This window comes from Gossypium hirsutum, chromosome A07 (genome assembly GCF_007990345.1).
Source record: "Gossypium hirsutum isolate 1008001.06 chromosome A07, Gossypium_hirsutum_v2.1, whole genome shotgun sequence".
In the NCBI taxonomy this organism is placed as follows: Eukaryota; Viridiplantae; Streptophyta; class Magnoliopsida; order Malvales; family Malvaceae; genus Gossypium; species Gossypium hirsutum.
Genome location: NC_053430.1, coordinates 22,293,881 through 22,321,436, shown reverse-complemented (window position 1 = coordinate 22,321,436; position 27,556 = coordinate 22,293,881). Strand labels below are relative to the sequence as shown.

Below are 27,556 nucleotides of genomic sequence, written 5' to 3'. Positions count from 1 at the left end.
ATTATTTCTCCTTCATTCATTATTATTTTATAATTAACCTTAAATATTTTTTTGTTATTAAATAATAATTCAAGTCCAACTGACTCAAATTTTTAAAATCTTTGTCGAAATTAAGCCCTAATATTTGTACAATTGCAGGGAAATTTTTTTCTTACAAAATACAAGTACAAGAATTACATTAACAGTTGTATTTTGTGCCTATATATAACAAAGCTATCATTTGCATAGTATCGACAAATCAACACTTTGTTCAACCCAATTTGCTGTATTCTGTTTCTTGCTTTGGGGGCATCATTTTTTTCTTCCAACGTATCTGTTAATTTTGTAATTCATTTTTTTAGGAAATGCTAAAATAACTTAATTAAATATTTCGATTATTTCAGTTAATAATTAAATCATAACTACATCTTTCATTAAAAAAACATTTTGAAAAATTTAATTACTTATTATTTAAAAAAATCAATTAACTAAATTGATTGAATTAATAATATATGTTTACGTGTTTATAAAAAGTTATTTATGTTTATAAATTCTTTCACATTAAATTTTTATTATGATAAAATTTTGATTTAATAGTAAAAATACATATTAGAAATTTTAAAATTTTAAAGATAAATCTCACCATGTATGAATTTATTATAATATAGCATTTTTCATGTTGTGAATGACTAAATACATAAAGAATCATTAGTATGTTTTATGGGATTCATGTACTCATGTAGTACATAGTATTATTTATCCTCTCCTGTTTATGTAATCTATGTATTATATGGTACATTGAATTATTGATTCAATGGGTTGATTCGATCAAAATTTATTGTAAGATACATATTGTTGCTTATATGAGATATATATAATCTATTTTTTTATATTTACAAAATGATGGTCTAATTTTATCTCCCATCCTTCTATTTTTTGTGTTGATACAAATGCTCAACAAAAGGGAGATAAGGAAGAAAAGATTAGGGTGATTGGAGGAACGGTTCACATGTGATAGACAGAGAGTCAAAGTATGGGAAAGAGATTAAAGGGAGAGGAGATGAGAAAGAAGGATGACGGAAATAGGAGATAGTTGCAAAGATACTTAAATAGGAGATAATGGCAAAGATACTTAGGTTTTCTTGGGGAAAAAAGATAGGATCCTTTGCCCATTGTGTTCAAGGGCATATATGAAGGGTGCCTCTTGTCTGGTAGTGCCATGTAGCTGACAACATGGATGGTAGGTTAGCCCATATGGTCTGCTAGGTTGCAGGGCCATTGTAGGACAATTGTTAGCATGTGCTGTACTATATGGTCTTGCTCTAACATTCTCCTTATGAAGGTTGTAAAATGTTGTTATGCCTCAATGGTCTCCCAGTGGTCCCCAAGGAAAAGTTCATAGCGGATGGTGTCTTAGCTGGTTCAAGTGGGATTCGCGAATGGTTGGTCATGGATGGCTCTAGTCGAAGGGCCACCATAAAAGGTATCAAACAAATAGTCACTTGTAAGTCACATCCAATCGGGGTTCTTTCCAGACCGCCCTGTGTTCTACCACATGTTATTGTTGGGGTAAAGGTATAACAAATGTCCCATTTGGTCAAGAGGTATGTTATAAAGTGGCCTACCCCAAGACCATCCGAACGAATTATCAACAAAGGGTGCTTGAGCAAATAAAGTAGCAAATAGGATGACATACCCAGAGTTGCCTATTGTGCATGTTGAGGATGCTCCATGAAAGTGAGAGATGCACTAAAGGTTCTAGTGTTGGATTTTGTGTGTAACGGCCCAACTTTTTTTTATTTAAATTGCTTAAAACATTTTAAGTAATTTAATTTGGTTAGATGGTTAACTTTAAGTGTTTGTTTTGGGTTTGGTGATCAAACCTATGTGTGTGTAAAGAGGGGATATATTTTTGTCCTTTGTTAGTAGTTTGGTTAACTTTAAACTCTAAATGTGCTAGTGGGTTAGATTTTATCAAACTCTTCTTGATTTATTCTGTTTTTATTTTTTATTTTAAATAATAAAGTTCCCTAATTTTCCCTCTTCCCAAACCATCCACTTCCCTCTCTCTTAGTTACGTTTCTTTTTCTTTTTACCTTATTAACATAATGGTTGAATTTTAATTTTTATCCCTCTATTGTTTTATATTAGTTTTAGTTTCTATTTCTATACTCCACTTAAATTTAAGATTTAATCATTATACTTTAATTTTTGGCATAAATTGGTACCTCAGCATATATAATGCCATTAGATAATCTAAATACTTTATTTTGATTAAAATGCTAATATGAATTCTAAAAATTTTTAACACGGTTGAAATCGTTTATAAAATTCAATCCAGGTCTATTACAATGTCATTTTCTATTATATAAATACCAAATGAGTTCCTTTTTGTAATTTTAAGGTGTCATTCCAACGAATTTAAAAAAAATTAATCGCAACTAAATTTTTAAATCTGAATTTTTTATTTTTTATTTTTTTGCTTGATCTAAGATTGGTTAAAGATATGTGTTTCATTAGGTTTAAATTCTTTGATGGTAGTATTTTCTACTTTTTGAATTGCATGGATGGTTAAAAAGTGTGCTAGAAATTAAAGTAATTTATAATGTTTTGTTCTTTATATTTATTTTGGATGCACTATTAAATTCTTCATTTGGTTGTTCACTAATTATTTGCTATTTGTTAAGTTCTTTTGAATAATTATAATTATTGTTATGTGGCACATAAAATTCAACATTTGTTATAATTTAATATATTTATAATTAATTATTTTTTAAAATATATTTATTAATTCAATTTATATAAGTATAAATCATTTAATCACAATTCAATTAGTATAAGTATAGGCATAAAAGAAATGCCAACAGAAAATACACATTTAAATCAAACCCTTTTAATCTTTTTAAGATAAATCAAATTTCAAAATAAACAATACACATAAACTCATCATTCCAATAATATGGTATATTCGAACAATATATTTGTCTCATGTACCTTTATTATTTATTATTATTTGAAATAGAAAATCATTAGCTCAATCATCTATAGATATTGCTTTGAAATGATCATGCCGGAGGTAAAGCTCCTTGAAGGAAAGATGAAATCATGGTAAGAGCACGAGCTGGTTGGTAGCTTGGAACTAAATGCCTGCGTCTCTCACTGTCACCAATGTCAGCCCTTCATATTCCTCCACATATCCTCCAACCTGCTTGTTTTCATTCAACAATTTCAGGCAAAATGGTTGTAACTCGAAAGTATACTTATGTAAAAGAAAATTCATAACAAGTGTTAAGTTGAATGTCATATTTGCATTTAAGAAGGTAGTTGATTTGATGTGTGATAACTTAGTATTAATTGATCAGGTAAAGTCAGCCTAACACTGATTCATTGAGGTAACTTGTTAATAGAATATGGCTTTATTTTAAAGAAAATAAATTAAGTATCAAATGATATAGAGAGAGGCATAAAATGTTAATATTTAAGTTTTGTTTTTGCCTCGTCGTTGGTGGACCATGGACGCCAAGCAGTCTTGACAGGAAGCTTGAGTTTTTGTATAGCATACCTGGTTGAGGTAATTGGGACTACTGAATCTACGTCACCACTGCAACATTTTCCCATATTAATTAGTTGTAGTGTAAGGTAGGAGAAAAGTTATAAATGTCCAAATATGCCAAATAAAAGTAAGCTGAGTTTTTACCTATATAACCAAATTTGAAGACCACTTGTCATCAGATTCTTGATGATAGGTAAGATAGTGGCTGGACTATCAATCCAACTATCAATTGAGTCGCTGAGTGATATAACATTATAAAATAAATTAAAACAAATACTAACAAAAAAACAAACTTAATAATCTTAATTTAGAAGCCGCGACAAAAGAGCAGGATCATAGATATAACCTGCATAGATCCCATGTTGAAACCTTAGCATGGAGAGCTGCTTGGACCTCTGCTCTATTCAGATAAGACAACATATAGTAGGTTGAACATGGATCGAAATTGTTTACCTGAAATGAGAATCATATAACCATGTTATTACAAATTTATCTAAACGTCTCTTGAAAATTATTTCAATATAAATGTTTTTGCCATGGTTGCAACTTTTGCTTCTTATTTTACTTGTCTAATTACATTAAACGTTAACCTTGATCATATTAAAAATTACGTAGAAGAATAATCAGTGATTCAAGCCAATTGTTAATGTTGTCACTTTTGAGAGGTGGCACTCAACAATTACATTATTCAGATTGGAACGATTTTGTAAGTTCTTTTATGTACTTTGAGAATTATGGAATGGTCATATAGTACTCTAAGATAAATAAACAACTAAAGCAACATAATTCAATAGGTAAGAGTTCGAAAATCGATCTTGCAATCCCTTTTTCTTTCTTCTTGAAAAAAACAAATTCGAACAACAAAATATTTATTGTGTTTAATACTAACCTAAATGAATGGATGATGAGAAAAATGAATTTCAAATTCCAAAATCCAGTTATGTAACGAGGAGCCATTAATGTAACAAAGTAAGATGACTTACCGGATCATATGAGCTTTTTATTGATGAAGAATCTTGCTGACAAAGTGGGGCATAAATGTTATATCCATCAATATCACCAGGCTCATTATAGGCTTTGATTACGAAGTCACCGCACTCTTTTGGATCTTTGTCATTAAAATAGTGGCCATAGGTGTGGATTCCCTTGTTAGTTTCATCTGAATTCAAAGCATGTGTCCATAAATAGTCAAATTGGCCCCAATAGCCTGTATGGTCATCAATCCAACCATTCCCAACCTAAAAATTTTGCCACCGGTAAGAAAAGTTAGGTCAAAATCATTACATGTGTATACTTATTTAATATGGATATGATTAATATATTCAAATGCAAATCATATACTTATATTAAAAATAATTTAAAATCAGAATTTCATGTAATAATATTGATTTCGTATTTGAACATACTACTATGCCTTTAAGATTAATTAAGGTTTGATTTGCTTTCTTGTTGTTGAGAAAAATGGTGTAAGCAAGCTGAGTCACATAGTGACCAGCATAACTCTCTCCGGTAATGTAGAAATTTCGAGTTTTATATTGAGGGAACCTCTCGAGCCAGTTGATAAGAAAGATATAGGCATCTCTTGCAGTGCTCTTGTCACCTGTATGTTGGTAATTTGAGGAAGTATTCGAATAGGAAAAGCCTACTCCAGCTGATGATTCCAAGAAGATTACATTCGCCACTGTCAAAGTTCAACCAAAATGTAGTTAATTTCTACTATTAACAAGGTAAATGTAGATTATGGTAAAGGAAGAAGTAAAACCATTGTTCCATGCAAAATTGTTACGGAATAGTGTTTCGCCATCATTGTTTACTCTGAAAGGGCCTAATTCTTTCATTGCTCCGATTAATGAAGAACATTCTGGTCCTGAAAATGCCAAAAATTAAACCAAAGATGATGATTAATTAACAAGTTGTTTAGTTTAATAGAAATTGTTAAAGTTAAGACCATACTCTCAAAGTGTATGTTAGACAAAAATAGCATCTTATTATATTTAAATTTTGTCTCCTTTATTAAAAATAACATTATCTCTTCATTTATAAAATAAATTTGTCCATGAATTGGTTCATGGATGCCGTTTGAATTGTTCAAGCTTCTTTTTGGCCTTGTCTAATTCAGAATGTCGACTGGAATTTATTATCACGTTATAATTAAAAATTAAAATTTTAATATTTATAAGTTCTTATAATTAAAAATAAAAAAAAGTAATTATTAAATCGATATCAAACTGTTCTTATTCAAGTCGATCTATATTAAGCAATGCTAGCTCGACCTTTGGAACCGGATGAAAAATTAAAGAATTTTCTTGTGATTGAAACATTAAAAGTAAAATGCAAATATGAAGAATGATTAGAGCATACTCGTAACGATTGTTGATTGACAATAACCATACCTCCATTGAGCCATAAAACCAATGGATTTGTGGAAGAGTTGTTGGGGGACTCGGCAAAATAGTAGAAAAGTGCTCTACCAGCCTTAGAATCAACAGTCACATATCCTGAATAATGGTTGAAATCAACACCATTAGGTTGACCAGGCAATGCACCGATTTTATCAGCCTCCATGGATCCATCTTGAGGCTGAATATAATTAGGATAATTCCCAGTTTTCTCATTCAACCATGCCCAAGAATGCACCGTCGGAGATGGTTTCTTTGACAATCTGGACTTGAGAAAGTCACCAAGGGCTTCTGCCTCATTGGCTTCTCCATATATTATGAGATGCCCCAAAAGGCACATGGAGAGTAGCATCCATGTACATGCCACCCCTTTCATTCTTTTTTTCTTCTCTTATTTGACTTTACTCTTGTTGAAATCTGTAAGAAATTCATAGCTCCATTTATAGTTTAGAAGGCGTCAATACCAAGGCAGCTACATTTATTTTGGTGATTGTTAATGTAATTATTGTTTCACATATATACATATATATGCCATGAACAAAGTTGATAGATTGTGGTATATCCTTCTTTTAATAAATAAAAAATATTTTATTTTATTTTATATATAAAAGAGAATTTTCATAGTATTATTATATGATGGTGGAATTATAATTTATCATCTATAGTAGCTTTGTTCATGAGTTTAACCTGAAGTCTTTTTCAATCATTTTAACCCAACCTAATCCAATAATCATTTTGTCTAAATAATTTAACATTAAAAATTATTTTATAAATATTACATATACTATTATTTAAATTATTTATTATATAACATAAAAGTATTTTATCTTAAGTATTATAGTCTATAATTAACTTTAAATATTTTTTTATTATTAAATAGTAATTTAAGTTTAATAAATTCGAATTTATAGATCTTTGTGGAATATCCGTCTCTTGAACCAGTATTATTGTAAGCCCTAATTTTTGTACAATTACAAAAATTACATTAACAATGATTGGGCTTTAATCATGGATGTTAGGTGAGAGGGTACGAGTCTTTTCTACCTTAACCAGTAGTTGAGAGTTTTATTTTCGTCTTGAGTATGTAATAGTTTTAAAACTCATGAGCAATGTTTATTTCTTTAATGGACCTATAGAACACGAAGAATTAATCACTGAGATCGTTCCAGTTGATGCATTGAAAAAAATAAGGGATTTTAGGGGGAAAACATAAAAAGAGAATAGCTCATGATGTTGTTTTGATTGTAAGTAATACTTTACTATGAATTGTGAACAAAACTGCCATTTGCATGGTAATCATCATGTTCGTCAAATCGGGTCAATCTCCTTTTGTTGTTTGCCTTAATAGTATCTACAATTCTCCACTTTGTTCAACCCAATTTGCTGGATTTTGTTTCTTGCTTTGGGGGCATCGGTTTTTTTCTTTCTGTTAATTCTGTAATTCAATTTTCTAGGAAATGCTAAAATAACTTACCTAATTGAATTAATTTAGTTCCACTATTTCAGTTAATTAACTAAATTGGAACGACATCTTTAATTTTAAAAATACATTTTTGAAGAATTCCATTAATTATGTTTTTTTTTTAAAATCAGTTAACCTTGATTGAATTAACGATGAATGTTTACAAAGTTTATAAAAATTTATTTATGTTTATAAATCTTGCCCAAAATTTTTATTTCTATAAAGTTTAGATTTAATAGCAAAAAATTAATTTCAAAATTTTAAAAATTTAAAGTTAAATTTCATTATGGATGAATTTATTGTAATACATATACTTTGAGTAGGTACCTGAAAGGTTATTAGTATGTTTAATGGGATTCATGTACTCATTTGATACATCATACTATTCATCCTCTCTTTTTTTATGTAATTTATGTATTATGCGGTCCATTGAATTGTTAATTTAATAGTTGATTTAATCAAAACTTCATGTGAAGGAGTATATTGTTGCTTACTAGATTTTGTTACATTGACAATACGAGTAAAAGAAAAATATAATATTAAATTTATATTTACAAAAAAGTTAATAGTTGATGTATAGGTGAAATGGTAAAATGTTTATGGTTAAATATTTTTTAGGTTTAGGTTTAATTCTTAAACATTGTATTTTCCGTTGTTTTATTTCAACATTTTATATAAAAAATAGTAAAACACAAAAACACCATTAATTTAACATTATTAAATTTTTATTAAATTTTTTAAAGTAATTTTTTAACTAAATTGGTGTATAAAGCTAAATGTTTTATATTAGAATAACTTAAATTAAATTATTAATATTTTAGAAGCAAAAAAATGTTTTTATTTAAAGGAATAAAATGAATAAAACTAAATGATTAAATTTAAGATAAGCTAAATTATTAAATTTAAAATTCCAAGGGTAGAGGCATTAAGCCTAAAATGATTGCATGGCAATTTCAAAGAAATGATTGCTTAATAGAAACATATAATTGCATAAAAGGAATGAGAACATTAAAAAAAACACATTTAAATCAAACTTTTTTAATCTTTTAACTTCAATAAAATTTCAAAGTAAGCTAAACACATCAACTCTTCACTCAAGTTCATTAATGCACATTGCATTAAGGAATATATACTATTGTTTAAGTTTTTTATTTTTTTTAATTTTATTTTTTGCAATGAAAACTGATATTCATTAAATAAAGGGTGAGGCCAAAAAAGAAAAAAACAAAAAGTCATATCAGAAAGAAACAAAACCACCAAAATAAGCAGCTTAAGAAACAAGCACACAGAAAAGAAACCAAAAGACAAAAACAGTAACCAAGCCAGATCCTCAAAAGAAAACCACAAAGAATACTAGACAGCTCTTTTCGATCAACATCCAAACTTTCACAGCCCGAAACAGGTAAGCAAAGCGAGCTTTGGAAACCTCAAAGAAGATTCAACAGAACCTTCTTCCTTCGTCCAAAACCCAAAACAGAAATCTCAACACTGATTGAACCAATCAGTTCGATCCTTCTCCACCATCTTAACAACTAAGTCCGGAGCCTCCTCAACCCAAAAACAATGAGTCCGCCTACTCTGCCCATTCATCGCCAGGGCATGTGCTGCCCTATTAACAACTCTTGGAACAAAATGGTAATCAATTTCCTCAAAATACCTCTCAAGTTGCCGAATACTCTGTGAAATTGTTCTGAGAATAGGTTTATCCACTTTGTTCGATTGCAGCTTCTTAATTAGCATTAGGGAATCACCTTCTAAAATGAGCTTTCTAAAACCCATATCCAACGCAAAACGAAGAGCTCTCTGACACGCACGAGCTTCTACAACAAAAGCATCCGCCACTTAATAGTCCTTCAGCATCTCGAGCAACTACTCCTGCAATAGAAAAATTAATGTCACCCATAAAAGATGCATCAAAATTCAACTTAATAGTCCCAGGATTAGGTGGTCGCCACGAGATATTCATAAGTGTTTTAAGGGAGAAACAAACAGCTTGACTCATACTAAGATTATGAGCATAACTCTGAACGAAGCCCAAAATTTCATGCATAAAGAAATTGAGACCTTCATTTACCAATTTGTTTCTTTTAAACCAAAAAGTCCAAATCGAGATAGTTAGAAGTTTCCTTGTAGTCACATCAGCTACAATAAAATTACTTACAAATGAAATTTTTCCTTCCGATGTATTCATGCTTGTGTCGAGAGATAGATTCAGAAGGTGCCAAAGATGTCGCAGAACACTACTAGACCATAAAAAATGATGTATATCCTCCGGGGCCTCCTTGCATAAAGGGCATACAGTTTCAATTCGCAGTTTCCTTTTAGCTAAATTGAGAAAGTGGGGCACATAGTCCTTAAGGAGACGTCACATATGTATTTTGATTTTAGAAGGGAGTTGTAAATCCCAAAGTGTTTTGAAAATAAGTTTGTAATTGTCGGTTGCATCCAAAACACCATCTGTAAATAGAGTCTTCTTAGAAAGTAAGGTTCGATACCCACTCTTCACCGAATACTCCCTAGAGGCATCATAACGCCAAACCAACAAATCTGAAACTCTGGAACCTGCAATTGGAATATTAAGAATGCGACTAGCTTGTTCGCCATCACAATCTTGCAAATCACCTCCCTCTTCCAGGTACCCGATTCCATGTCAATTAATTGATTTACTCTTGACCATCGAGTGTCAATAGCATGAACTGATAATCTACCATTCCCAGGACCAAGCAACCAAGCATCATTCCAGATATTCACATTCTCACCACAGCCAACTCGCCAAAGTAAGCCGTCTTCAAACAAATCCCTAGCACTGCAGATACTTCTCCAAGTAAAAGAAGGGTAACATCTAACTTTAGCCGACATAATGTTTGTGAATGGGTGATAACGAGACTTAAGAACTCTAGATAAGAGACAATCTGGCTGAGTAAGAAAACGCCAAATTTGCTTAGCTAGTAGAGCCTTATTAAAAAGAAATAGGTCTCAAAAACACATCCCACTATCCATTTTGGATGAACAGAGCGCATTCCAAGTACTCCAGTGAATTCCTTTGGCTGTTTTACCGTTAGACCACCAAAACTTATTTAAAATTCCTTCAAGTTGGTGACATAAACTTTTCGGCAATGCAAAACATTACATCACATAGACTGGAATTGCTTGCAATACTGCTTTGATAAAGACTTCCTTACCACCCATCGAAAGATACCTGATACTCCATCCCTTAATTCTTTTTCTAAACCTGTCCATAAAATTTGCAAAGGCCCATTTCTTCTTTCTCCCAACCATCATAGGTAAACCCAAATATTTATCTTGGTTCGTAGCCATCCGAACACCCAAAGTATTGGTGATCGAAATCCTATCCTCAGACCCCACACTTGCACCAAAATAAATAAGCAACTTGTCCATATTAATTTGTTGACTCGATGCCAATTCGTATTCCTTCAAAATAGTACATATAGTATTAGCACCTTCTATTGACGTATCACCGAAGATAATGCAGTCATTAGCAAATAGTAAGTGGGTAATCGCTAATCTTCCCCTACCAATCAAAGCTTTTTGCCTCATTCAGCAGAGTAGAAAGACCTTTCGTACAAGAAAGAAAAAGGTAAGGGCTAAACCGGCCACCTTGCTGTAAACTTTTGGACGGGAAAAAACAATCACTAATGTTCTCATTAATTCCCACCGTGTAGGTAACCTAACAAACACACCGTATAATTAGAATAATCCAATTTTGGTAAAAACACAACCTAGACATCATACTAGCCAAAAAATCTCATTTTACACGATCATCCGCTTTGTTAAGATCCAGTTTGAGTGCAAAATTCCCTCTTCTTCTTTTCTTCATATTAAGGGAATGTAAAACCTCATAAGCAATTAAAGTATTGTCCGATATGTGTCTCTCAGGAATAAAAGTGCCTTGAGTTTCATCAATGCAATAACCTAATAACGGACTCATAAGATCTACCGGTACTTTCGCAATAATCTTATAAAGCACAGTACATAAACTTATGGGTCGGAATTGAGAAAGATTTTTTGGTTTATTAACTTTAAGAAGTAGGACGATATGTGTTTTGTTAATCTCATCCATTTCAATCTTACCATTCAAAACATCCAGACAAAAGCTTGAAATGTCATTACCTACAATGTGCCAGTACCGTTGATAGAACAGGGTTGGAAAACCATCGATCTCTGGAGCTTTTAAGGGCGCCATCAACTTCACCATAAGCCAAATTTCATCTTTAGTGAAAGGTTTGAGAAGATCTTCATTCATGGTTGTTGTGATTTTTTGCTCAACAAGGCCAATCACCCTGTCATTACACCCCGATTCAGAAGCCGTAAAAAGATCTCCAAAATATTTCAAAGTAACCTGTGTCATTTCTTCTGGACTAAAAACCCACCGTCCAGACTTATCCTCCAAACCAAGAATCCGACTACGACTATTATGAGTCACTGCAACTTTGTGAAAAAAACTCGTATTCCGATCACTATTTTGTAACCAGTTAACTCGAGCACGTTATTCCCAAAATACCTCCTCTTTGTCCGCCTCAAGGTTCAAACCAATTTACGCCTCCAATATTTTAGTCAAGACCTCGTCAGTTGGATCCTGATTGAGAAGCTCATCCAATTTTCTTTCCAATTGCAAATGGTGTTTTCTTTGCTCCTGAACTCTTGACCGACTCCAATTAAAAAAATGTTGGCCCACAGTTGTCAATTTAGTCAGGATGCTAACATTATGAGTAGCTCAAACATGACGAACAATCTCTTCAAAAGAATGGTCCAAGCACCACTTAGCTTCAAAATAGAAAGGATTAGACATCAAATACCTCTCATGCTGTAACTTTCTAGTAGTATCCAAAAGAACCGGACAGTGATCCGATATCGAGTGGCTCAAATGTTCAATCGAATATCCAGGAAAAAGATTTATCCAATCCAAATTTGCAACACCCCTATCAAGTCTTTCTCGAATGTTGGTGGACAAAAATCTTCCTCTTTCCCAAGTAAACCATCTACCATCAAAACCCAAGTCATAAAGAGAACAATCCTCCAAAACAGTTCAAAATACAGCCATTTGCCGTTTAGACTGAAGCCGGCCCCCCTCTTCTCAAAAGAACTTGTAATTTCATTAAAATCCCCAATCACAATCCAAGGGACTGACTAGTCATGCCTCAAATGTTGAAACAAAGCCCAAGAGTCCCATCGAGAATGTTCATCGGGATTTCCATAAAAACCTGTAAGTCTCCAAGTCTCACCATTTTCAGGGTCATGAACATCCATATCCACATGAAAAAGAGAATAGCTTCTGAGTGAAACTAAGGCGTTACCTTTCCATCCCAAGGATAAACAGCCTTTCGAACCAATTGCTCCAATATTTATCCCATTCTGAAAACCACATTTTAAACGCACAATCTCCATCTTTTTAGAGTTTAATTTTTTTAATAAGAAACAAAATATGAGGATTAATGGCCCTTAATTTATTACGGAGCCTAGTTACCATCCGAGGTCTCCCCAAGCCTTGGACATTCCAGCTAATCAGTTTTGTTGTAGGCCAATTTTAACCCATTTACATCAAAACCCAATTTAGCCTTACCTAACCCAACAAAATTAAACCCAAAATCTTAACTACCCAAAGCCCAATTTACATCAAAACCCCAATGGCCCAAACCCTAAGCCCAAATCAAAATAAAAAACCTAGCCCACAACTTAAACTTTTCTCAACTAGCCACACATTTTCCACCACCAACTCCACTAGCCACACCTTTTCCACCACCAACTCCACTAGCCACTCCTTTTCCACCACCAACTCCACTAGCCACACCTTCTCCACCACCAAATCCACTAGCCACACTTGCTCCATTACCTATTCCACTAACCACACTTGCTCCACCACAACTTGTACCTACAAATGAAGACATAAACAATAAAAAAATATTTTGTAAATGGCTATATAAGCCTTCTCATATTTTGTATATGAGGGGGGGATTTTTTTTTTTTTTGAGAGTTTTTGGGAGAGAAAGTTATTGTAAAGGATTTTTGGAGAGGTTTCTTTTTAAAGTAATCAATGAGAAGAGTTATTGTAAAGGCTAGTTTTTGGAGAAGCTAGTTTTTTTTTTGGAGATTAATCAAAGATCAAAGCAAAAGAGGTTTCTTTGTCTATTCTCGTTTTAAGTTCTTTGTTTACTTATTGTTTTCCTTTCAATCTTATTTTGTTTCTTTTATACGAAAGTAAAAAAAAATAAAAGTAGGAAGCTTACCCATTTTTACCGAAAAAGTTTTTTTTTGAGGTCGGCGACCGGACGATGGCCGGCCTTGTGGCCGAAAATCATCCACCCTCTCCCTCTCTCTCCTTTTTGTTATTATTATATTTCTTAATATTATATTATATATATTCTTTTAATATATTAGGTATATTTTAAATTCTATATTACGTATATATATTATACTATTTTATGTATATATCTTTAATATTATATTATTTATATATATATTTCTTTCTACATGTTATCTTATGTATATATCTTAACTATATTATGTATGTATTTTTAACACTATATTATGTACATATTTTTAATATTATCACGTATTTATTTTTTATATATGTACATATTGATGTAGTATTATTAATAGTATTGTTTTTTTAAACATCATTATTATTTCTAATATATATATATTATGTACATATTTTTATTTTTATTTTATTTTTTATTTGTCAATATTAATTATTATTATTTTAATATTTTAATATTTTATATTTTATATATTTTATTATTCACATCATTATTCGTATTTTTTTGACAATAATATTCTTGGATTTTTTTTACTATCATTTTAAAAACTTTTTACATTTTAATTTTAAGAATAAGGCAATGTATCAATTTTAACATTAAGTCATCGATTTCATCGCTATGTTGGGTGAAATTAATCGGCTCGTGTTAAAAAACGGGACGTCCTTCTAAAAAACAAAAAACTTGCAACTTCTCATTTCCTTCAATCGGATCACACTTAAATGTCAAATTGAATTCGTATTTTTGAAAATCAAGACAACATGTGTTTAATAAGATACCAATTTTGGGCGTCGCGAGGGTGCTAATACCTTCCTCTTGCGTAACCGACTCCCGAACCCTAAATTTTCTCTGGATTTTAACGTAGACCTAAACTCAGCCTTTATGATGTTAGATGATATTATGCATAATTATCCATTATGTTGAATGTTGTGATTTATTTTCTTGTAAGCTTACTAAGCCTAGTGCTTAATCTCTTTATTTTCTTGTTCTTATAGTACTTATCTAGCCACTCGGGGATCGAAGGAAATGTAGGAGGCCGATCACACTATCAAAGAAATAACTCGGTATAATTAGACGTTTTGTTTTGGGTATGGCATGTATAGAAACTTAGCTACTTTTGGTATAATATGAACAATGAATGATGTGTAAATACTTGCTAGTGATTAGCTAATAAAATGGCCGATGATATACATGTTTATTAATATGTATGATTGAATGGTGATTATCACATGAAAATTATGAAAAATGTGAAAGTAACCTAAAAAAAATTCAAGTAACAGAAATGACGTAATTTTGAAAAATCACTAAAAATTGTAGAAATATATTTTCAAGATGAATAATATATGAAATTAAATCTTATTATGTCTATTTTCTTATGGAATAAGCAAAACAGATAAAGGTATTTTATTTTATGAGATATCTGAGTTTTAGTGAAACAGGGTCAGAGCAATTTCTGGATCCCCTATTTCAAATTTGGAAATTCACCATAAATTGTACAAAACTAATTAGAAGGTGTAATTTATATGGTTAGAATCCTTATTGAGTATAGTTTTAATATAAACAAACGGATTAGTCATATGAATTTTGTACAGGAAGAAACATGGTTCGTAGTAAGAAGAGGTTAGTGCAGTCAAGTTTTGAAACAGGGGAAATTTTAACTAATAAACTGTACTAATTGGTCAAGTAAAAAATTCTAGAAAAAAATTAGTAGATAGATATATGAGTCTAGTCTCAGGGAAAATTTACGGATCTTAATTTCAAGTTTTGAAACTCAAGAAATGAATTTTTAAGCAACCATGACGCAGAAAAATAGTTTATTCCGAAAATTAAAATAAGTGGTTTAGAGTTGTTTAAAAGGTAAGATAAGTTTAGTAACACCTCAAGCTTGACTCCAGTGATGGTTTCGGGCGTGGGAGTGTTACATAGTGGTATATGATAAATTAATAGTTTAATGATAAATTGAGAATAAAAGAATGTGACTTGATCTATATGTAATGAAACATAAATTGGTTACCTTTTTAGTTGTTCAGATTGTGTCGGATATAATTAGCATGCCATAGGGTCAGAGTAGAGGTGTTCATGGGCCGGGCCGGGCCGGGTTCGGGCTGGGCTCAACTAAAAAATCATGCCCATTTATTGGGCTCGGGCCGGGCTGAGACCAAAAAATGGGCCTAAAAATTTGTCCAAGCCCGACCCGAACAAAAATACTAAAACCCGGGGCAGGCCCGGCCCGCCCCCCGTATTAATTTTTTATATTATTTTTAAATATATATAATACATCAAAAATACAAAAAATATCAAAATAAATATTTCCCAACAAATTAAAAATAATTTTTAAAAAATATGTAGACTTAAATAACACTAAGACAAATGCAACTTAATAAGCAAATGCTTTTAAAATAATAAAAAAATTAACAAATGCCTTTAAAATAATAAGAAAATTAACAATAAAATAAATTTTATACAATATCCAAACAATAACAACAAAATAATAGCAACATAATAGTAAAATGGTAGCAAAATAGGGAGAAAACAACAAGAAAATAACATTCAAAAATAAAAAAAATATGCAGATTTTTTTTGTCCTTTAGTGATTCGGGCCGGGCCCGGGCTAAAAATACCCTACCCGAGGCCCGGCCCATTCTTTAAACGGGTCTTATTTTTTTGTCCAAGCCCATTTTTCGGGCCTATATTTTTGCCCAAACCCTCCCACATTTCGGACGGGCCTTCGGGCCGGGCCGGGTAGCCCGGCCCATGCACACCTCTAGGTCAGAGTACTGAGTAAGACCATCATTGTCGGGCAATTCGAGGTGGTAGACATTATGCTTGAGTCATTGTTTCCGGGCAACCCGGGATAAAAAATTAATTAAGTTGAGATAAACATTATTGCCGGGCAACTCGGGGTGACAGACCTGTATATTCGTACTGAGTTTGTGTATGTTTAATAGGGTTAAAAATAAATGAATTGTTGAAATGATTGTGGAATGAAATGAAATGGAAATGTGAAATGTGATGCCATATGAATTGAGTTGAAAATGAGCCCAAGGGCTACTTGAATAAGACCGAGCTATAGACTCAGAATTGTTGATACGATACTTGAAATTGGGCATATGTGAATAAGTAAAGTATACTAAAGGATTGTACTCATATTTGTGATATGTTTGATAAGCTTAGTTACCATGGTGATAATTAGAATTGTGAATGAAAGTTGAGAATGGAATTGAATAACTAGCATGAATATACATTTGATTAGGTAATTAAGTTAGGAGTAAGCGTGATTGATTGGAGTTTGATGTAATTAATGAAAATAGTACAAAATTTGATTATGAATGGAATTAAATTAAATTATGTGCATTGCATAATTATGTTTATGTTAACTCGTATCATAGATTTACCACTGAGCGTATTGCTCAGCGTACAGTTTGTTTTTCGTGCGTTGGTTAGGTTCAATCTGAGATTCCTGAGTATCAATTTCAACATCCAATGTTTGATCCCAGACCAAAAAATGTTTGTTCGATTTTTGTTTCTATTATTTGCTGGCATGTACCTAATAGGCTAAATCTTGTTGTATTAAGTGTTTTAAAAGCGTTATATGTTTGCTATTTATATATATGTGCAACTTAGATTTTCCAATTTGATTAGGGTATGATACATGAAACGGTAATATGATTATAATGTGATGAATGTGTATATGTTTGCATCTAATATGTCATGAAATTAGGTAAGTTGATAAGAAGATTGGATGATTGGAATTATTTGATGGTTAAAAAGTGATATTTATGTGAATAGAAAGTGTTAGGACTTATTATGGAACTTATAGGTACGGTACATTTGGTCAAAATAAGGTAGAAGTTTGGTTATGCATTGATGCATTTAAAATTACAGGTTTATGCACTTAGAAATAGCAGAAACAATATGTGACGTCGCAACGGAAAACGCATGTTGTCACGATGAGGGTTGGAGTCCAGGCCATGGCACAACGAGGAATCCCATCGTCAGGACGAAACTAAGTCAGTATGTCAAGTCGTAGCGAGGAACTGCCTTACGTCGCGATGTCTACCTTGTAATTTAAAGTTTTCACAATTTAGTCTTGATTTGATTACGAGATAACATTAAAGCTTTCGTAAGCTTATACAAAACTAGAGAATATTTATTTATCATATTGTTTGTTTATAATGCTTGTATTTGAATGCTAAAAGGCTTAAATTGTGTTTATTTTGATCATAGTTGCTCTGTCAACAAATGCTGCATAGTGTAGCTTGGCCTCGACGATCGAGTCGGGTATAGGGTGTTACACTTTTTTTTATCGGTAATGCTGACTAAAACATTTTTTTAATAATGTTGGCATGGCAACTTGTGGCAATCTACATGTATTTCATGTTGACATAACATTATTTGTCTTATATGTTATGTCAACAAATAATTTAAAATTTTAAAAATATTTAACAGTATAAAAAATTTGAAAATAAATTATAATAAAATTCATAAAATTCAACAAATAGCATGAATTACACCATGGTTGTTTGAATTGGATTAGATCGGTTGAATTGGTGGGGACAAGAACTAGCTAGGGTACCAGTCCATAGAGAGGCATTAGACAGGTTGACCTGTGAAGTGATACAAATCGATTGAGCCAAGCTAAAAAATTGGTTGAACTAGTTGAACCATGTTTTTTTAATGAATTTTTAACTATTTTTTAATCGAAGAATCGATTTTATCGTTGGCCCGATCGATTTGACCATTGGTCTAGTTCTAAAAACTTTGAATTTCACGTGGATTGTCATGTTTAAAATTTTAACCTTTTGATAAGTATCTTTGTTTAAAAAAAAATTTTGACTCTTTTTAAAAGGTTAGTGGTCAAATTCAAATATTTTAAAAAAGGTGGAAGGCCAAATTTAATTCAAAAATGAATAATGGCCAAATTGACAAAAATATATATAAATATTGAAAAATTATATAGAGTTTAAATCTTTTAGGACTCTCTTTTGCAAATAGGCTTTAATCTTGATCTTGATGTAATTTAAATTATACTGTTAGATTTAGAGGAACTCAACCATAAATAGAGGCCTTCCACTCATTTTTAATCATTTCATTAATAGTTATTGAATATATTTGAGAGTATTTATTTAAACACCTTGTGTGCATTGCTTTCTTGTAGTTTTTTTAGTTCTTCTGTTGCTTCTTATTTTTGAGTTTGCTTTTGCTTTATTTCGATGCCTTGGAAAGTTTTCTTGTGAATTCTCACTTTCGAGAGCAAAGCTGACTTAGGCATATTTGAAGCTAAAGAATCACCTAAAACCGCGCGTTTTACGAGACTAAAGTTCTAACTCCATGACACTAATCCAATGAAAAATAACTTATGTAAGTTCAAGTTGAATCTCAATTTGCTAATGCAATCAAGGGTTTGAATCCTCAATACAACACCATCTTCAATTGAAAATTTAATGAAGAGAAATTTGATGGTTGTGAAAAATTAATTTTGATTGATTTGTTGTAATTTATTAATCGAGTTTTAATTCAATTGTAAAATTATCAAAAGTATATTATTTTTATAAAGTAATAAATATTATTTTGAGAGTAGTTTTGTCATTTCATGCAAAATTTAGAAAAAAAAATTTGTGCATGATAAAATTCAAACCCAAAATATTATAATTTTTATCATTTCCACATTACCATTTTAACTAAAGTCATATTTTATTATTATGTCATTATTTTTTATAAAAATTGTTACATAAACTTTTTACCACATTGTAGGTATGTTGTAATCTTGCATATATGAAGTTAAAGTACCATGGAAGACCCTATATTAGGAGTTGGATTACATTTTGTCCCATCTATTAAAAAAATAGATAAATTAGTCATTATATGTTAGATCAAATATCAAATCAGTTATTTTATTAAAAATTCCACCCACTTCTACTATTAATTGATGACATGGTTGATGGACCAACTAAACAATGACACATGACTTGCCACATACACCTTAGGTTGATGTGGCATTTTGCCACATCATCAAATATTTAAAAAATAGAAAAATCTCAAAAATAAATAAAATTTGTTCGGTTTCATTCTAGACATGGTTTTTTAAAAAAATTATAAAAATATAAAAAAAATTTAAAATTATAAAAATATTAGAATTATTAAAAACAAAGTCTAGAATAAACTTGGACAAACTGTTGTCCAGGTTCAAATGATACTGGACAACCATTTGTCTAGGTTCGTTATTGAGTGATTTTTTAAATAATTATAGTAATATATAAAATTTATTTAAAAATTAATAATAAAAAATTAATATGAAATGTTACTATTGTATATATATGCATATATATATATTTAAATTATAATAAACTAATAAAATAAGAGTGATCAATTTAATTAACTAAAAATCTTAATTCGGTTAAAAATATATATGTATATAGGGGTGAGCAAAATTCGATTCGACTCGAAAAATAAAAAAAAACTCGAATTTCGAGTTAAACGAATTGAGTTATTCGAGTTAATCGAGTTATTCAAGTCAACTCGAATTTTTTTTCGAATTTCGAGTTTGAATCGAGTTGAGTTTTCGAATTCGAATAACTTGAATAATTCGAATATCAAACTATAATATTTTACATTTTTACGCCAAACTCTCAAACCTTTTGACTTTTCTCTCAAAATTTTTACACCTTCCCACTTTTCCCCCAAAACTTTTACTCCCTTCCCATCCCAACCCCCCAATCTACCCAAAATCCATTTCTCACCAAAATTTTACTCTCCCATTTACTTTTTCTTAAAATTTTACCCCCAAAAGCCCTCAAAACTTTTTATTTTCCCTCCAAAATTTTTACTCCCTCCCACTTTCCCCCTAAAACTTTTACTCCCTTCCCATCCCACCTCCCATCTACCCCAAACCCATCACCCCCCAATTTTTTTAATATTTTCCCTCCAAAATTTTACCCCCATTTAGTTTACCTCAAACTTTTATTCTTTAAAACTTTTTATTTTTTTCCTAAACTTTTACTTCTCACCCTTTACTCTTAATTAAAAAATCAAAATTATCCAAAAAATATCACTAAACATAAATAGTAATAATTTTATTTATATATACTATTTATATTATTAAATTAAATTTCACATTTTATATTATTTATATTATTGAATTGTTTAGTCATATTGAATATTTATATTAAAATTGGATTATTAATTATGGCATAAAATATTCGTGCTAAAATTTTATACTAGTATCAATTTCACATTTTATATTAAAATAACTTTTATTAAAAGATCACATTTTTACATTTAGTATATTTTTTAATTCTAAAATACATAATGACAAGAATCTAAGGATAATTGAAACAATTAAACAAGCAAAGAAGCTAGCCCGTATATAAAAGATTAATAAATAAATTATGAGGTGATGAAAGTTAAAAAATTTGATTAAGGTGGACAAATTTTATTATGATAGGTGACAGTGATTACAAGGATCAAAAATTATTTTTTAAAATTTAACTCGAACAAATATATTCGATTCGATTTGATTCGAATTCCATCTCACTCGACTCGATTCGAGAAAATTTCAAATCAAATTAGGATGATAAAATATGATTCGTCAACTCGATTAACTCAAAATTTTTTCATTCAATTCGATCGAAGCTCACCCCTATATGTATATATATATTTGAATTCTTTAAAAAATGTCTATAATTAATAATATTTTTAAATTTTTTATCTTTTTTATAATTATTTAATCATTTTTTTTAAATTCATTCCAGAAATTGTTTTTAATTATTTTTATAATTTATTATAATTTTTAAATATATATTCTTATAATTATTTGAAAATTCATGTTCACGATGAATTTAAACAAATGCTTGTCTTGGACAATCATTTATCTAAGTTTATCTTAAAGGTAAGTTTTTAAATGATTATAAAAAATTAATTATTTAAAGATTTTTTAAATATTGTCAATTATAATGAGATACACATAGCATGACATGAGTTACTGTCTAATTATTCCATCTACCATTTCAACAAATTACAATAAAAATAAAAGAAATTTTTAATAAAAGAACTAATTTATTTATTTATTTGTAAAAATAAAATACAATCTATTTCTTTGTAAATACAAAAGCCTCAATTATACTTTTATCAAATTTAATATAATAAAATAATATGAGGGAATATTATACTATCCAATTAATAAAGTTAATATTAGTCACCGTGCCTAACGGAGGGGGGTGGGGGAGTACAAAAGAAGCGGAGGGATAATAGAGTAGCAAGGCAAAGGAAGAAAGTATAAATGACCCAACTCTCTCTGCTTCACTCTCTCTCCCCCTTCTCTTCTCTGTCTCGTTTCTCCATTACCCCTCCGCCACGCTTCTCCCTCCCTTCTTTCTCTATTAGGTAACTTCCTTTCCTCTTTTCTCATTTCTTTTTTGTGTTTAGAAGCAAAAATAATAAGAGCCAAAAAAAATGGAAATTTTTGAGGTTTTTGTGGTTCTGTCTAGAGGAATTTGAAAAAGGAAAAGTTAACAAACCGTTTAGAAATTCCTTGTTTTTAGGATCTCAAAACAATGTTTATAATTTGGCACAATCAGTGCTGATTCTCTTTTCATTTCCTTTCCATTCATAGTATTTCTTAGTAACCAAACAGATAAGCAAGTGAGTTTTTTTTTTTCCTAATTCGTTTCTGTTTATTTTTTTCTTTTTCTATCTCATACATTATTATTATTATTTTATTTTGCATTTGAATTTCAATGTTAATATCTGCTACTTCCAATCATTGCTCTTGACTAATAAAACTCAACTATAACCAGCACCTGAGTATTTGGGGTAATAATAGATGTTGGTATCTCCCAAGTGAAATAGTTGAATTTTAATATCTATCCCACAATTGTACCATTGATTAAAGAAAAGAGTCTTAATTTCGACTGGATATGTTTGTTTCAATAAAAATTTAAATGTAGTTTTACTTGTGAAGATCTTTTCTTTTGGTTTAATTGAAATCATAACGATATGTGGTAACTCTGTTTTACTGAAACAGAGCAATGACATCCCACATTGTCGGTTACCCTAGAATCGGACCCAAGAGGGAGTTAAAGTTTGCATTGGAATCTTTCTGGGAAGGTAAAAGCAGTGCCGAGGAATTGAAGCAGGTGGCAGCCGATCTCAGGTTCTCCATCTGGAAGCAAATGGCTGAGGTTGGAATCAAGTATATTCCTAGCAACACATTTTCATACTATGATCACGTTTTGGACACCACAGCAATGCTAGGTGCAGTCCCTCCTAGATATGGTTGGAATGGTGGCGAGATTGGTTTTGATGTTTATTTCTCAATGGCTAGGGGTAATGCCTCTGTGCCTGCTATGGAAATGACTAAGTGGTTCGATACCAATTAGTAAGTGAGAATACTTTGTAGCTAGTAATTTTCGAAAAATAATCTCATTTTACTTGAAATTAATGGTACTTTTCATTTTTGAAGTCACTATATTGTCCCGGAATTGGGGCCCAATGTCAAGTTCTCCTATGCATCTCATAAGGCTGTTGAGGAATACAAGGAGGCCAAAGCTGTGAGTTTGCTACTTTCTCATTCTAACATTTTCCTTTTTGCTCTCTAGCTTTTGCTTTAGCAGTATTTGTTTAGTTAAGAGGGAATTTCTGATATTCAATTTATTTTTTTGTTTCAGTTTATTATCCCTAAGCTGTCAAATTTGCATCTTTTTTTGCTCGCATCATAGTAACACCACCATTAACTATTGAAGGAATGCCACACTATTTTCTTTCTAAAAAATGCTAAGGCATGTATAATTTTTTTGAGAGTTGATTTATTATAAAAAAGAGGGCACCAGGGACATCCTAGATCTGTGAGTCAATTTTGCTTTTTAACGCTCTAGACTTTTGTGGCATGGAGGCTCTATGGTATAAGAAATTGAGAGTAAATGAACAAGTCCCGTCGAGCCGAGAAGATGAAGAAGTAGCTAAAACATACTTTGCATAAATCCATTTGTTCATATGCATCTTTTACATGCTTGAAGCCTAAGTTTTTAATGGATTCCATATGTCAGAATGAAATTGATACCTGTTGATCCTGGCCTCATGGCTTTACTATTATGGTGTCAGCTGTGTAGATGAGAATTGTGATTTAAGAGGATTATTATTTTAGCTCGATCATAGCATCCATATCTACAAATGATAATGTCCTCTTAGGACTGAAGTATTTTAGTTGGGGAAATTGTAAATTCATTTCGACAAGATGCTTTTAGGGTTTCTTTTTCACTTAACTGATGGTGTTGGAAAATTTAAATTCCCTACCTAATCATGCATGTTGAATTGCTAACTTTTCTTTCATTTTGACGTGCAGCTTGGACTTGACACTGTCCCTGTCCTTATAGGCCCTTTATCTTACTTATTGTTATCAAAACCAGCAAAGGGCGTGGATAAATCCTTCTCTCTTCTTTCTTTAGTTGAGAAGATCGTTCCTATTTACAAGTGAGGGACAAATATGTTTGCTTGCCCTTGGTTAATCTGCAAATTATTGGGCTAAGCTTTACTGATTGCTGGCACATTATCTTAAGAGCTTTCTAACAAATGTTACCTGACAGGGAAGTTGTTGCTGAATTAAAGGCAGCTGGTGCAACGTGGATTCAGTTTGATGAACCCTCCCTTGTGTTGGATCTCGAGGCGCTTCAACTGCAAACTTTTACAAATGCTTACTCTGAGCTAGAATCATCGTTTTCTGGTGTGAATATTCTCATTGAAACTTACTTTGCCGATGTCCCCATCCAGACATACAAAGCACTTACTTCACTAAAGAATGTAGCTGGCTTTGGATTTGATTTAGTTCGTGGAACAAGAACACTTAACTTTTTAAAGAGTGGATTTCCTTCTGATAAATACTTGTTTGCTGGAGTGGTTGACGGAAGAAACATTTGGGCTAATGATCTTGCTGCTTCACTTTGTATACTGCAGGTTCTTGAGGGTATTGTTGGAAAAGGTATTTAGGAATTCCTACGTTCTTTCTACCTGGAATTTTAGTATGCAAATTACTGAAAATTAAGAACAATTTTTGTTTTGTTCTCCAACAGATAAAGTTGTGGTCTCTACATCATGCTCTCTTCTCCACACTGCAGTGGACCTTGTGAATGAAACAAAGTTGGACAAAGAAATCAAGTCCTGGCTTGCATTTGCTGCACAAAAAGTAGTTGAAGTAAATGCCTTGGCCAGGGCATTGGTTGGGCAGAAGGATCAGGTATTTCTTTCTTGTTTTGGTGGGTAAATGCTAACTGTTGCAAGTTTTGTTGATCAACAATTATTGATATGGAAAACATATGTTTTAGCCATTGATGACTTTCAACCCACAGGCTTGCACCTTTCTCTACCTCTTTTTTTTCTTCTCTTGATTGTCAATTGACAAGGCAGACTGATGACACTGCCTATAACTTTGAAATATGTTGTCTATGATCTATAAATATATCTGGTGATATGCTCTAGCATCATATTTTTTGGTTTTCCTTTTTGCAGGCATTTTTTGCTTCCAATGCTACATCTCATGCTTCAAGAAGATCCTCTCCTAGAGTGAGAAATGAGAATGTGCAAAGGGCTGTATGTAGTTTCCACAGAAAGTCATTGTCATTCATTTCTGCAATGATCTAATCGACCTTCCATCACTTACATATCACTCCTTTCTCAATAGGTTGTTGCCTTGAAGGACTCTGATCATCGTCGTGCCACAAGTATAAGTGCTAGACTGGCTGCTCAGCAGAAGAAGTTGAATTTACCAATTCTTCCTACCACCACTATTGGATCTTTCCCCCAAACCATAGGACTTAGAAAAGTGCGTCGTGAGTACAAGGCTAAAAAGTGAGATTATTTGCTCTTAGTCTATGTTGCTTTTCAAGTCTTTGTTTTTGTTGCATATTTAGCCTGCTTGTTTTGCCATGTACTTGTAGGATCACTGAATATGATTATGTCAATGCCATGAAGGAGGAAATTAGCAAAGTTGTCAGGCTCCAGGAAGAGCTTGGCATTGATGTTTTGGTGCATGGTGAACCAGAGGTGAGTTTTTATCATGATTATGAGGGTAAGGTATGCCTAGGCTTTAACCTTCTCATGGGAATCAAGTCCAAACTTGTCATTTTGATTTGCAAATCTACTTTATCAATGCAGAGAAATGACATGGTCGAGTACTTTGGTGAGCAATTATCCGGTTTTGCCTTCACTGTGAATGGTTGGGTTCAGTCATATGGATCCCGTTGTGTCAAGCCTCCTATTATTTATGGTGATGTGAGCCGCCCCAGAGCCATGACTGTCTTTTGGTCTTCAACAGCCCAGAGTATGACTAGACGACCTATGAAAGGAATGCTTACTGGCCCAGTTACGATTCTGAACTGGTCCTTTGTGAGAAACGACCAGAATAGGTGAGTAAATCCAACATTGTTGATAATGTGAAATTTTATTTCTTTAATTCAGAATTGTTGCCTGTTTTTAGGCATGAAACATGCTACCAGATTGCCTTAGCCATTAGGGATGAGGTCGAGGATCTTGAGAGAGCTGGCATTAATATTATCCAGATTGATGAAGCTGCATTAAGAGAAGGTTTACCTCTTAGGAAATCCGAGCAGCCTTTCTATCTGGAATGGGCCGTTCAATCCTTCCGGATTACTAACTGTGGCGTCAAAAACACTACTCAGGTTTCTTTATCCCTGACCTTTTCTTTAGTACTGAGCCTTTAGTGAACTAGTTTCTTAAACCTTATCCAATTTATGTCATTGGTATTTTAAACATTTCTAATCACTGGAAGTAACACTGGAAAATTTTGTTAATCGTCAAAGCTTCTAGAACACTGAAATTCTTCAGAGAAACCAACGATTTCTTTCTTTCTCCTTTTTTTCTTCCCTGAAAGCGAAAAAGCTTTGGAACGAAAGTACTGAATTGGTATTTGACTTTCCTTTGTAGAACCGTAGTGGCATTTGTTAATAGGATTGAATATGGAATTTTGCTGCATAAATTTTAATGTGCATGAGATAAAATGCTTGGATTTGTTTACTGAACATGATACTGCAAACATATTTGGATAGATTCACACCCACATGTGCTACTCAAACTTCAACGACATCATTAACGCGATTATAAATATGGATGCTGATGTGATCACCATCGAGAATTCAAGATCAGATGAAAAGCTTCTATCTGTCTTTCATGAGGGAGTCAAATATGAAGCTGGTATCGGTCCTGGTGTGTATGACATTCATTCTCCTAGGATCCCATCTACAGAAGAACTTGCCGATCGCATCAACAAGATGCTTGCAGTCCTCGATAACAGGGTTCTGTGGATCAACCCCGATTGCGGTCTCAAGACACGCAAATACTCTGAAGTTGAGCCTGCTCTTCGCAACATGGTAGCTGCTGCCAAGCTCATCCGTACCCAGTTGGCTAGTAGTAACTGAGTTAACAGGATGCGTAACATCTTCCCATAGTCGGGCAAATAATATTCAGTGTTTTTTTTTGTTAAAATGATACATATTTCTTTGATTAGGAAGGAATTAGAATTTGGGAGGGTTATCCCACTTTTTAGATTCATATTTGAATATGGTTGAAAATTGTCTTAATCCAACAGAAGTAAACATTTCAAACTGATAATAATGATAGTATTCTCCACAGCATAAGATTTGGTGAAAGCTGGAAATTATTCTCTTTCGTCAGCAGAAAATTTTAAAAATCCTATTTTATTAACCGATGCCAGTTATATTATATTGTTCATGATCTATGACCAACAGCATTTTTGGAATAGAATTTTCCGTTCAGTATTCTTGTAAATTTATGTTCTGCTCATCTTGCTTAGCCGTAAGATTTTGCAAGGGCAATAATAAATTTTAGAGAGAAAGCTTTTTTCCCTAATATATGGGAATTC

The 27,556-nt window shown here is 32.0% G+C and overlaps 1 protein-coding gene, 1 long non-coding RNA gene and 1 pseudogene across 2 annotated transcripts; 1 reads left to right on the top strand and 2 right to left on the bottom strand.

The window, feature by feature from the left end:
* Positions 1-3,023: 3,023 nt before the first annotated feature.
* LOC121232213 (serine carboxypeptidase 1-like) lies at positions 3,024-6,287 on the bottom strand (annotated as a pseudogene).
* A 2,341-nt stretch (positions 6,288-8,628) lies between these two features.
* On the bottom strand, positions 8,629-12,734 carry LOC121232214 (uncharacterized). The gene is made up of 2 exons (XR_005930513.1): positions 9,555-12,734; positions 8,629-9,268 (listed from the first exon to the last, which is right to left on the bottom strand). It is a non-coding gene; the product is annotated as an uncharacterized lncRNA (long non-coding RNA).
* A 9,128-nt stretch (positions 12,735-21,862) lies between these two features.
* On the top strand, positions 21,863-27,323 carry LOC121232212 (5-methyltetrahydropteroyltriglutamate--homocysteine methyltransferase). The gene is made up of 12 exons (XM_041117767.1): positions 21,863-22,050; positions 22,691-23,044; positions 23,129-23,216; positions 24,008-24,135; positions 24,249-24,640; positions 24,732-24,895; positions 25,168-25,248; positions 25,340-25,506; positions 25,596-25,701; positions 25,813-26,063; positions 26,135-26,336; positions 26,724-27,323. Exons 1-12 carry the CDS (start codon positions 21,947-21,949, stop codon positions 27,090-27,092), a joined length of 2,406 nt encoding a protein of 801 aa, XP_040973701.1. The 5' UTR covers positions 21,863-21,946; the 3' UTR covers positions 27,093-27,323.
* Positions 27,324-27,556: the final 233 nt, after the last annotated feature.